The 13,139-nt window shown below is 38.5% G+C and overlaps 1 protein-coding gene across 4 annotated transcripts in view; it reads left to right on the top strand.

The window, feature by feature from the left end:
- sgsm2 (small G protein signaling modulator 2) overlaps positions 1 to 11,471 on the top strand; it is a 41,869-nt gene extending 30,398 nt beyond the window's left edge. For 2 of the 4 annotated variants that reach the window (XM_046863543.1, XM_046863542.1), the window contains exons 11-24: positions 80 to 209; positions 1,303 to 1,437; positions 5,072 to 5,228; positions 5,327 to 5,391; positions 5,473 to 5,618; positions 5,695 to 5,823; positions 5,923 to 6,105; positions 6,244 to 6,612; positions 7,332 to 7,456; positions 7,541 to 7,623; positions 8,016 to 8,125; positions 8,224 to 8,320; positions 8,428 to 8,595; positions 9,485 to 11,471. In XM_046863543.1, coding sequence (XP_046719499.1) covers positions 80 to 209; positions 1,303 to 1,437; positions 5,072 to 5,228; positions 5,327 to 5,391; positions 5,473 to 5,618; positions 5,695 to 5,823; positions 5,923 to 6,105; positions 6,244 to 6,612; positions 7,332 to 7,456; positions 7,541 to 7,623; positions 8,016 to 8,125; positions 8,224 to 8,320; positions 8,428 to 8,595; positions 9,485 to 9,573 — 1,986 coding nt within the window. In that variant the 3' untranslated portion in view covers positions 9,574 to 11,471. The remainder of the gene's footprint in view (positions 1 to 79; positions 210 to 1,302; positions 1,438 to 5,071; positions 5,229 to 5,326; positions 5,392 to 5,472; positions 5,619 to 5,694; positions 5,824 to 5,922; positions 6,106 to 6,243; positions 6,613 to 7,331; positions 7,457 to 7,540; positions 7,624 to 8,015; positions 8,126 to 8,223; positions 8,321 to 8,427; positions 8,596 to 9,484) is intronic. The other 2 variants (XM_046863545.1, XM_046863544.1) reach the window with 1 other exon arrangement.
- The last annotated feature ends 1,668 nt before the right edge of the window (positions 11,472 to 13,139 follow it).

Genomic DNA, 13,139 nt, shown 5'->3' with positions numbered 1-13,139 from the left:
GTGTGTTCACTTTCAGATGCGACCGGTTCTGTTCTGCTTTTTCAGTTTTAATACTTGTACTTGGCTGTGTATCTGGCAGGGTAAAGTCTTCCCCAAGCTGCGTAAAAGAAACAGCACTGCTCGGTTGGTAGATCAGGACGTTGATGATGAGCCAGTTGCTGCAGACTACGTGTTCCGCATCGTTTACCCAGGACACCGTCATGACTCCAGTGAGTTAGCACTAAAATTGCTTGCTTTTTGCTCTCAGCCATTTATCTGTTTATCCACCCATCCATCCATGCCACTGGAAATCCACTGTCACAGATTTTGGGGCCCTAGTGTTGTCTTATGTGTTTCTATTTTTTGGATATGACATCTGCTGTGGAAGATCTGAAACAGATCTGATTTCATGTGTCATAAATAATCATGATAGGGTGCATGTGTGTGTTTAGAAACGTATTAATGAGTTCCTGGAGATCTATGACCTATTTTTTTTTTTAATCGGTAACTATTAGACTTAACCTGGACTTAATTTCAGAGACTGAGGGGCAGATGTACTCAGATTTTAGTACTTGTTATGATATATTTATTTATATAAGAACTGAGCATCAATTTCCTTGTTATTGCTGAGCTCTCTGATTGCCCATTTTCACTATTTCACAGTGGCTATTAAACAAGAATATGTTCCTCACACTGAGATCATTTGAATCTCAGGTGCAGTTAGAATGATGATTGTAATGATTATTTCAGTAACAATTATACTGCATCAATAAAAGACGTGGTAAAGAGTTGTGAGTGCATAATGTGATCAGATCAAGTTGTGTGTACATCAGGCCCCCCCAGAATTGTATTTAGCTTGATGGTTTGTACTTGATTTTGCATGTAGTATACAAAATAGGCAATGTAATATATGCCTAAATGAAATAAGCATATATAAACCAGACTACTACAGTCAGCTTTAGTTTCAGCGAGCCCACAGCATAAGAATCATCATTATAAACAAGATTTGACATGAGTAGTCCTATGTAAAGGGATAGTGCATAATATCCAGTGTCCAGACGAAATCCTGCAAAGAAATGCAATAGGTTATCCAAATGATATAACCTAGCAGGTACTGACACCTATAATGCATTTTAATGAAGGCACCATTTCAGAGTTAGATTTGATTGGTAAAGCTGATGACTTAACGCTCGAATGGATTTAAGGGTAAGTGCTTAGTAAAACTGGTGTGTGTATGTCTGTGTATGTCGTGTTTGTGTGCACACATGTGGTGTGGTTTCGGTGTGGAGGGTGCTAAACTGTGTTTTCTTATTGCCCGAGCAGTCACTATAAACTACCACCACACCACGGGCAGTCGCGCGCCCTCTCTGGACGACGATGAGGAGGAGGAAGATAGACTTCACGCAATGATCTCAATGATCTGCTCGCGGAACCTCACAGACCCTAATGTCATGAAAGGTTTTTATCAAGAGTGCCACCCCCACCCCACTCACTCTCTCTCCTATTCTCTCCATCAATTGCTTTTGGCATGCCTTCTTACCCTGCTTATGGATGCTTGCCTGAACGCTCTCCCTCCAAAGTCCTAGTCCAACAGTGCAGGTATTAACATTTTAGTCAGGCCAGTTGGATTCTCACTAGTCTTTCCAACTCTATCATTGGCCAAGCCTGTGTGCATGGTAATAATGGTAACATCAACACAACAACAAATGCTAGGTCGAATGATGGGGGCCTGGCTTGCTCCAGAGCTGTCCACCAGAAGTACAGAGAGATGATGGTGCAAATGCATTTGCTTTCTGCACAGCTTAATGCAGTCATCATCCCTTCTTCTAAATGATCTACATGTTTTTATATTGTAAACCTATTTGCCATTTGTCATGTGGTGAGACCAGCAGAAGGAATGTTACTATTATCACAACCTTGATTACACGTAAGTCTTGGTGGTTAGCCGGGTGTGTGTGTGTGTGTGTGTGTGTGTGTGTGTGTGTGCGTGTGTGCGTGTGTGCGTGCGTGCGTGCGTGTGTGCGTGTGTGTGTGTGTCTGTGTGTGTGTGTGTGTGTGTGTGTGTGAGTGAGTGTATAAGTGTATGAGTGTGTGGGAGGGAGAGAAAGAGAAATCAGTACCACGTTTCCCCCCCTCTGAAACTCCCACCCCCCTTGCTCTCGTCACTTTTTCCCTAGCACTTCTCTGTTGCCGGGGGTTACCTGCACTAAACTGTCTCGCTGGCATTAGAATTGTCGTCACATGGCCACAGGGACACACGACTACAATTTAGAGCTGCACAATATACACAAAATTTGCAGTTTGCAATTATATTTCTATATATAAATATGGCATAGTATATAATATAGGATATCATATAGTACAGATTATATGTTTTACAATATACAGAATATAATTAAGATTATACCTTATATACCTTTGTTATGCATTACTAATTTATTTGACCAAATGGCGTTTCAAAAATGTTGGACTTATTAGAAATAAGAAATATTGTTTTGTAAAGCTGCTCATTTACATAACGGAGGCTGCCAGGCCAATATTGTGATACCAAGTAACAAATGGTACTTTGTGCAGCCCTACTACACTTCATCTCTGCTTTCTGCATCACACCCACACACAAGTATAAGGAAGCACTGTGCTGTCTTGCAAGAAATGAAATTCCCATTAGCATCTTCGTTATTAAGAGAGAAGCATGAATTAAAGAGAAGATGAGAAATGTACAGAAACAACATAATTGATCTTATTTTTGCAATATAGCCTGGATATATATATATATATATATATATATATATATATATATATATATATATATATATATATATATATATATATATATATATATATATATATGCAATATACTAGTTGTTAGGTTCTGACAATCGTGGTAGTGGACAGAATCATTCAACTTTTGGAACCTACATTTTTAACTCTCCAAATTTAGTTTAAATTATTGCTTGATGCACAATTTGCTCTGATCTCTTTCTGCTTATTACTGGTATTTTAGTTGTCTACAACAATGGAGTTGAAATGTACTTTGTCAGTGTCTTTGTCAATTTCCAATGACCTGACTATAACAATGTGCACTGTGTGTTAAAGGCAGTTAATGCGTCTCAGCTTAGTTCCATTAGGACTTTTTAAATTTTTTTATAATTGAAGCCTGTCTCTGTTATGCGTGACAACATACTCAGCCTATAGACATTCAGTACATTGTAATTTCTAACCATGAAGCTTCCCATGTTGTTAAAGGTAATCAGTGATAATAAAGCTGTATCTGTATTAACTTTGGGGGTTTTGGAATTTTTTTGTAAAGTGTACATATTAATAACTCTCAGTGTGGTTTAACCCTATCAATTGCCAAAAATCATGTCTCCATGTATTGTATATAGAAAGTTCAATTGTTTTTATATACTATATTTCCTATTAATAAGATTCATAATACTGACATGCTCTTGTAATAACAATATGTTCATTGTAGAGAATGAGATGCTCCCTGGGATTTTTTCTCTTACATGAATGCATTGTATTTCCATACAAATGCACACACATACACACGTAAATCTCGGCGTACAGAGTATTTATTTGGAAATGGATGCTAGTTCAGTAAGAAGAGTAAGCCAGAATAAGATTCATTCCAATATGGGCAATTCTGCCTTTGTCATTCCCTTTTTTCTGCACTGTTGGGCAGGCAGCAATGCTTCCAATTATTTGCTCTGTTTTCTTTTTCGGTTGACATGACTTGAAGAATCCCCTGATTTTTGGGTTTCACTTTTTTTCCATTTGATTTTACTGCAACATGTTTGATGACACTGCATGGGAAAACTGCAACCTACCAGTATCTTTCGTTGAATTATTTTTTAACCAGAATGTGCACCTCTGCTGCTTTGTCCAATCTATGTCTTCCCCCACCCTCTTCCTCTATGACTTTTCTCTTTTGTTTAGTTTGATATCATTAAGTTAATGTTTATTTCCCTCCCTCTTGTTTTCAGCCAGTTTTCTGCAATGCTGTTCACTATAATTCTTCACTAACTGCGGTCACCTTTCATTACAACAGTCTGGTCCTGTGGGGTTCTGGCGTGGTAGATATGTGAATCGTTCCGTGAACACATCACCTATTTGACAATAACATTGACATAAAGTCTCATAGCCCACACAAGAGACCCACCAGCAGTGAAATTCAGACATTCTGTCCTTCTGTTGTTATTTTTTTTTGTTTGTTTACTTGTTGTTTTTTGGTCATGGCCCAACAGGAAGCTTATAGTGTTATCAGGTCACCAGCTCGGGCCTGAAGAATTAAGGTGAAGAGCATTTGCTCAGTGTGTACTGTTGAACTCTTTTGGTTCAGTTGGCTCAAGTACATTTACATTTAATGACATGGATTTTTTCTCTCTTTAGTTGTCCTTTTTGGTTTGTTCTTGTCCTTCTCTATACTCTGTTATTTGGTTTGATGCATCCAGCATGGTGGGAGCAGTGGCTGTATGTCCCCTCTCTTCCTCTCGTAGCTATCTGAATGCCTGGCTCTGTCCGTGCAGTGGCACGCTGTGATTGGCAGGTCTTCTGGCATGGCCAACCCCCTTGCATCGTTCATGCCTTTTATCTTTTGGTTTCTGTTCCTCCACAGATGCATGCTACCTCAGGAATCCTTTTACCTCCCCATGTCTGTATTCGAGGGATCTCAGGGATTAAAAAAAACAGATCTGATCTAATAGCTGACTCTCAACTTAATCTAATTTCTGAGCTGACAGGCCTTTTAATTATAATGATATAAAGATATCAATAAAATGGGTAATCTTGTAAGGGCAGGTGTGAACCTGTTTTTGTAGTGCAGCATTACTGCCACCATAATTTTCTTTTTCCCCCTTATATTATCAGAGTTAAAGATTAAAAACTTAGTTTATTCAGCGACATTAGCAATTCCTGCCAGATCTTGCAAAAAGAAAAAAAAAATCTGAGAGACTTAAACCTGATGACGCATAAGGAAACACAAAGTAATTGTGGAGGAGCAATCTTGTAATGAAGGTTACTAGGGCAGGATTCACATAGCTCATTCATCTTTCTTTTTCTGTTTCTGTCTCCCCTCCCTCTCTCTTCTTAGACCATGGGGACATGGAGATGCAGGGCTTCGGAGGCAGCCCGTCGTCATGGCAGCAAGCCGAGAATGCCAGTCATGCCTCGTCATGTTTGTCCTGCTCTGTTGGGGGTGGTAGCTTATCCATAGAGCTTCCTGGAACATGCACCTGCATGCATGACCGGTAAAAATGCACCAGTTTATTTTTATTATACAGATTTGTTTTGTGACTAACTCCCCACTTCTAACGGAAGCTGATCTCTGCTGTTGTTCTGCATCCAGAATCCCACTCAAGATGCTGTGTCATAACATGAAGAGACAAATTGTCTCCAGAGCCTTCTATGGCTGTAAGTCTACAGATTTATATATAAAATACAATGTTTTAATTCAGCCATTCAGCATGCTTAAAAAAATTATAATTACTCTAGGGCTAGCCTACTGTCGGCATCTGTCCACGGTGAGAACACATCTGTCAGCACTGGTCAACCACAACATCGTCCCCCCAGACAAACCTTGTGAAGCATCTGGAGGCCTCAGCAAAGATGTCTGGAGCAAATACCAAAAAGACTGCAAGGTTGGTGATCAGCATGGTTTTTGACTAGAGTGGCATCTCTCCTCCTCTCACCATCATGTTTATGTATTTTTCACAGAACTACAAGGAGCTTGAGCTGCTGCGGTTGGTTTATTATGGCGGTGTGCAGCATGAGATCAGGAAAGAGGTGTGGCCATTTTTGTTGGGTCATTATAAGTTCGGCATGGGGAAAAAAGACATGACGCAGGTAAAATGAATAGGTAAAAAAAAAATATTAAACTGATGAAGAGAAACTGTTTCTTTAAGCTTGATTTACATGCAGCTCTGACTGTGTTGCTGTCTGCAGATTGATGAGAAGATCGCAGCACGCTACAAACAGGTGATGAGAGAGTGGAAGGCCTGTGAGGTGATCGTGAAGCAACGGGAGAAGGAGATGCAGTCGGCCATTTTTGCCAAACTCTCATCGGGGAGCAGCATTGACAGTCACGTAATGAAACTCATCCACAGAGACTCAACTCTCAGCAATGAGGTAAGCTTCTGGCTTGTGTACAGTAGTGTTTTAACTGAGGAGCTATTGGACTGTTCAGATTTGACAATGATGTAATGTTTTTAAAGTGAACCCAAAAGGACATTAACGAATTTCATATGTTTTTCCTCCCACTTTCAGGTCTTCATGTCAGTGGACGAACCTGATGGGGTTGGTCGGGACACCCCATGTGAGAGTGAGAACACCCCTACCATGACCACTGTGGTTAATCCGGTTGCTCTGGCTCCTGATGAGAGGTTACTAGTTGAGTTTGACTCTCCAGACTCAGGCCTCCCCTCTTCTAGGAACTACTCAGTAGCATCAGCACACTCCCAGATTCTGTCTAGCATTGATGATGGACAAAGTATAGAGGAGGAAACAGGAGATGAGGCCACACCTAGGGGAGAGGCAAGTGGGCGAGACTCCCTGAGTGAAGACAGGCTGTGCAGCCAGCTGGATAAACTGGTTACTAGCAGTGAGGATGCGCCCCCATCATTCTCCTCGTATACGGTAAAATCAACCCCCTTACTAAACTCGAACTATAACTAGTAAATTATATTATATTATATTATATTATAAATTACATTACATTTAAATGTATTATTAGTTGATTTACTCCTGAGCTGCATTATTATTATTATTATTATTATTATACATGGCAAGATACCACTTTTTTCTTATACTAAATCCTGGAGTAGAAACTGGTACTGATATGATTTGATATGTGATAAAAAAAAATTATTACAGATAAAATTACAAAATATAAAGTGATGCAAATTTATCTTGTAAACACAATACATTTAGAGGTATAGATAAAACCTAATTAAATAAATACTGAATAAAAATGCTAGTCTTGTTAAACTTTTCTTTGAGGCAATTCAACCATGAAGGCCTGACTCACATTGTCTCCCCTGAACAGTGGATGTTGAAATATGTCTGCCACTTAAACTTTGAGGAGCATTTATGTAAATCGGCAGGTTCTGAAACTGTGTCATAAATGAGCTCTTGTCAGGGCAAACCTGTGAAACGAAAACCATTCCAGGTGACTCCCTAATGAGAGAATGCCTTAAGTGTGCCATGCTGTCATCAAATCTAAAATGTAGCTACTTTGCAATCTAAAATGTAAAACATATTCTGGTTTGTTAAATAATAAAAATAAAGAAAAAACGCTGAAGGAGAAGGTGTGATCTAAAATCTAAATTTGTACTATACTTTATCATTTTTCATAGATTGAGCTGTTGGACACTGTGGCTCTGAACCTGCACAGAATAGACAAAGATGTTGCACGCTGTGACCGTAACTATTACTACTTTACCACAAGCAACCTGGAGAAACTGCGAAATATTATGTGCAGGTGAGCCAGACACGGAGCTGCACATTTACCCTACTGTTCTTAATATACAGCTTATCCTTACATTCTCCTGTCCTTTCACCTTAGTTACGTCTGGGAGCATCTAGAGGTGGGCTATGTGCAGGGAATGTGTGACCTCCTGGCCCCTCTGATGGTGATTTTGGATGATGGTAAGTTCCTTAAAGTTTGTCATTGTTGGTGAAAAGCATGTACATATTTCTTGACCGCTTTAGTGTACTCCTAATGGATATTAAATGCATATCAGGGAACTCCTTTTGTTACAATTTATTAATTAAATATTTATATAACTAATTATTCATCTAAAATTGTATAATAATGCCAGTCGGTTAACTACTTTTAATAGTTCTGTCTGCTGGATGTCTAATGTTTATCTGTCCAATTCCAAATTAAATCCATTTTTAACTCATGTTAGAGTCACAGGGTTAAAATGCATTATTATTATAGCACAAAGAATCGTATCATTACGAAGGAGGCTAAATTTAGGCATTTTTTAACAGCTGTGTCGATGAGCTGTGCTCTTTTTTTTCTCTCGTTCTCTCAGAGTGCCTTGCCTACAGCTGTTTCACACAGTTAATGAAGAGGATGAGTCAGAATTTCCCCAATGGAGGAGCCATGGACACTCATTTTGCTAACATGAGGTCCTTAATACAGGTGATATTTCCTTTCCTATCACAGAGGCCATCTGGAGAGAGATTCATACCATGAGAGACATGATTATTAATGAACTGTCACTGCTGCTGCTTGTACAGATCCTTGACTCAGAATTGTTTGAACTGATGCACCAGAATGGAGATTATACTCACTTCTATTTTTGCTACCGCTGGTTCCTGTTGGACTTCAAGAGAGGTATGAAGGCATTTCTGGTGCGATTGTTTTGCTTTTTTTTCTTTCTGAAAGCCTCTGCTCATTTTTCTTTGTTTGTGTGTGTGTGTGTGTGTATGTGTGTGTGTTAGAATTGCTGTATGAAGACGTATTTGCTGTGTGGGAGGTGATTTGGGTGGCACCCCGTATCTCCTCTCAGCATTTTGTACTGTTCATTGCACTGGCGCTGGTGGAGGTGTATCGGGAAATCATTCGCGACAACAACATGGACTTTACAGACATTATCAAATTCTTTAATGGTGAGCGAGTTTGTTTCTTCATGCTTTTACCCAACTACAGCACTGATATTCACTGCCACGTGCTGCTTCATATTCTCAGGGACCAGATGATGTGTTGAGTCTGAGGTTTTGGTCATTATTGCACTGGGCCACTTTAAATGTGATGGCCACAAATACCACAGACAACTCTTCATCATCACCGTTTTGTATAATGTATACACCTTTTCAGTGTCATATTAATGACATAAATGTTATATATAACTATGTGGTGTCATCACGTTGCACTACTAACCTGATCATATAGCTCTCTATCATATTCAGCAACAGTTGCTGTAGATGTCAACATTTTGTAAAAATGAGCAGTGTTAAACAGCTGTACAAGATCCCCAAGAACAAGCTCCACAGTTTCAGATACGCTTCTTCTGGGCAACATGTTATGTCCTCCATTTTTTTTTGTACAGTGCATTGGATTGAGAATAAAGAATCATGTAAAAAAATATTGGTTTGTACTTGCATACAAACAAAACTATTCATCAAAATCACATTGAAACAAGCACTAGGAAAGAGATTCAAACACATGAAACAATCATCAAAATAAGCAGTTTTAAGCAGTCATGTGCAAATAATGAATCAGCTTTAGCTATATGTAAACAAGCTGCTGTCCAACGGTCCTTCATTTACAACACATGAATTTCCCCATCAGTTTAAATGTATTAAATTGGTTTATTTTACACAGAATATTGAAAATGTATATGTTGTAATTGGTTTCTACAAACATTGCATAGAAAAGTGTACAACATATATAAATCTATAGCAAACCTGAACTGTTGAAGTTAGTCTATATTCATTTCTTTATACACAATGTATTAATAAGGTCTATAGTAACTATCTATTTTGTTTTGTCTAATAGAAATGGCGGAGCGGCATGATGTCCAGCACATCCTAAGGGTAGCTCGCGAGTTGGTACACAAGGTGCAAACGCTCATAGAGAACAAGTGAAGCTCATCTCCGGCTTCATCACTGTTTCTCATTACTCCTTTCTCTGATGGTCCATTCAGCAATCCCTCTACTGAGAGATAGAGGGGGAAGGAGAGCACACTGGCTCTCAGCCCCTGGGTAAAGCGATGAGACTGCCTGAAATCGTCCTCACTCTGTATCCTTTGCCTGTAACGGAACGCCATTGTGTTGGCTGTTGGAGTTGTCTGCATGCATGTTGGATTTGAGCACACTGTGACTGATTTTTCTTTTTTTTTCTTTTTTTGCCCGTACACTCCTCCAATATACGCTGCATCTACTGGATCCTTTCAGTGGCCATTTTCTAAAAAACAAAATAAAAAAAAACAATAGACTTCAGCCTCAAGATGTAGTTCTGTTATACCAGTGACTGTTTTTCTTCTCTGCCAAATGTACAGAAAGTATCCCGCACTTATCAGTGACTCTCAGGAGGATCCCTTCTTCTCTCTGCCTTTATTAGATACGGCACTGAACAGTACAATTGAGCACATTTTTTCTGAATCCACAGAGCCTGACATTACAGTACTGAAGAAAAAGCAGAAGCTGCCTAATATCGAAAACCCACTAAAGAACTAAGCCACGAAGAAGTCATTAAAGCATCGAATTTGTGACCAAAAGGACTGTGCCAATTATATGACCTTGTCATAGTATTTGTCTACCTTGTATTTTGTCTTTGACTTTGCTATCCTCGTTTTCTCACCTAGATCTTCTGGAATATTTCTGATGGTTGGGAAAAAAAAAAGAATATAAAGTGGCTCCTTTTGCACTTTTGCACAACTTTTCCTTCCTCAATTCAAAAGAGTAAAAAAGGGGTAGAGGTATAATTAACAGAATCCTATTTGCTCTGAAACGAGATTGACATGGAGATACAGAGGCAAACTGCTTCCACATCATGGTTGAAATGGGCATTGTGGTGGATCTCAATGTGTGCCACATCAAGAATGATGCATGGCTTCTTTACATGCTGATGAGTTTGCAGTTGTTCACTCATTGCAGTCTTAAGTATGGTCTTAACCTGCTGATCTGTATAAACATTCCTGAATTTAGAAAAAAAAAAAAAAAACACTAAAGTGTCCTCTGGAAGATGGTCACTCATGTAACAGCCAAAGCTCCTTCTCAGTACAAACAGCACTCTTGGTGCTCAGAAGCTAAACATGTCAGACATCAGTCCCTCAATGTCTTCCCCTAAGCTACTGCTGCCTAATTCCTCCAAACACCTCCAAATCGAATCGCCTCAGATCTTTTGTACTCCTACAAAGCTTCTGTATCTGTTATCAGGTTTCTTAGTGACCCTCTATAGTTTTTGTGCCTCAGACTCTGCTGATCAGTTGTCTTCATTATGTGAGTGTGTGTGTGTGTGTGTATGAGGAACATGATGCATCCTACGAAAGGTTACTTCCAAAAGGAGCTTGTGTACCAAAGCTTCCAGAACATCCCCCTTAGTGTCATACAGTTGTGCATCCTCCATGCATAACTCATAGACTGTTGAATGAAATTATCTTAATTTTAACTGTGAAACACTTCATTTAAAGTTTTCCCCTCCTTTATATCCAGCTACTGTAGTGTAAATACAAGGTATGAAAAAGCTCTGGAGTTCTCTGAGGCCCTTGAACTGTATTTTAAACACTATTTTTTAACAATTTCGGTTGTAGAGATCTGCTTCAGTGAACACTGTAGAACTGGAGAACTGTACATTTTGAATGTGGGAAGCCTTTGTTACATGTTGACTGTTACGTTCCTTATTCATGTCGTGCCCTGGATTATATGGATTTGAAAATTATATATTTTGTTTTGGATGCCAAACTGAATGCTGAAGTATGTATTTTAATGGATGTATAATTTTACCCTGAATGTATTACTAAAAAAAAGTTGTTCCTAACTCATTTGGACCCAATTTATCTTTCATTTGTCAAAATGTGTTTGCTTTTTCAAATGGTGAAGCGGAACCTTCAGAAACATGGGAATGTTTCTCAAGTTTTCTGAATGTTTATATTGACGGAAGAGGAAACGTGCTTCTGCAGTTCTTCAGGACACAAACAAAACCACAAGTCACCACTAGTGGACGCCAGAGTCAAATAAATAGCATCACAATCATCATGTGGAGCCTGTGGGAAATGTAGCAATGTTTCCGTTTAGAGATGAAATTACACACTGTATAATTAACACATTCAGTAAAAAAACACAGATCTTAAAATTTATAATTTCGATTAGAGCTAATCCAAGTATGTTCATGATCACCTCAGTAAAAACGAAAGAAAAAACACTACACGTGCAATCTAAAGGTTCTAGTGTCCATCTAGATATGGTTATTTTCAGTACCTTTCTCATTGCACTGAATGAAATACATTGAAATTATTGTTATTTTGCTTACTGCCGAGAATTAAGAAAGTGAATGATATGACTATATGATATTGCAGCATAGAGCATTCACATGAACTGTTTTAATACTCTAATTTATCCACCAAGTTCTTAAATATTAAGCCTTCTCTCATTTTCTAAATGTGTTTAAATCAGACTTCAAATATTCTTCATTAGCAAGCTCAAAACCAATGTTTTTCAACCTAATCTATAGACCATATATGGTGGTGTGTAAATACCTTGTTAGGGATAAACCCACATTTACCTGTATAGTGAAAAGCTAGAAATAAAACACTAATCAACCAACCAACCAAAGAAATAAACACATAAAAAATGTCATTGACAGAAATTTTGCAACTCAAACCAAAAAGGTTTTGACTGTTATAAAGTTTTATCATTTTTACTCTCATCTACACATTCAGGACATGCATGTTCAGGGCGAGAATTAAAGAAAATAAGCAGTCCCATCTTTTTTTGTATGCGTTTAAACAGATTTAGATAGAATAAGATTTCAGGATTGTGTACTATATTTGTGCTTTTTTTTTAAATAAGGTATCTGTAGTAATCTCATGCATGCTACAGCTGCACTAGACAGATATTATATTGTAAAAAACGTCCTAAATCACTCTCAGACACACTGAAGATTCATAATTAAAAGCAGTGGTATTTTCAACAAATGTTTAGATTCAGATCCAAAATTGCAAACTGTAAACAGCCTATATTATGCTCCAGCTAACACCCGTTCAGACCGATGAGCTGACAAGTTAATTCCATTCAATTCAATTCATTTTTATTTGTAAAGCGCTTTTTACAATGAACATTGTCTCAAAGCAGCTTTACACAGATAATGTGGTGCTAAAAATGAATAAGTTCTTTATAAGTGGAAGTTTGTCCCTGATGAGCGAGCCGGTGGTGACTGTGGCAAGAGAAACTTCCTGAGATGACATAAGGAAGAAACCTTGAGAGGAACCAGACTCAAGAGGGAACCCATCCTCATCTGGGTTGCACTGAATGTCCATTTATTACAGATAAACGAAGTTAGTGTCCTACCTCCAAAGCAAAGAAACAGTTGGTCTATGAAATAGATATATGCTGACTGGTCCAAATGACACTATTGAGCATGTACTGGGCACAGCAATGAACAATATACCAGGTCAGCGTCCTCAAGGGCTGCAAGATCAATGAACTAATTC

The sequence above is a fragment of the Silurus meridionalis genome, chromosome 12 (assembly GCF_014805685.1).
Source record: "Silurus meridionalis isolate SWU-2019-XX chromosome 12, ASM1480568v1, whole genome shotgun sequence".
NCBI lineage: Eukaryota > Metazoa > Chordata > Actinopteri > Siluriformes > Siluridae > Silurus > Silurus meridionalis.
This window is presented reverse-complemented; position numbering and strand designations above follow the sequence as displayed.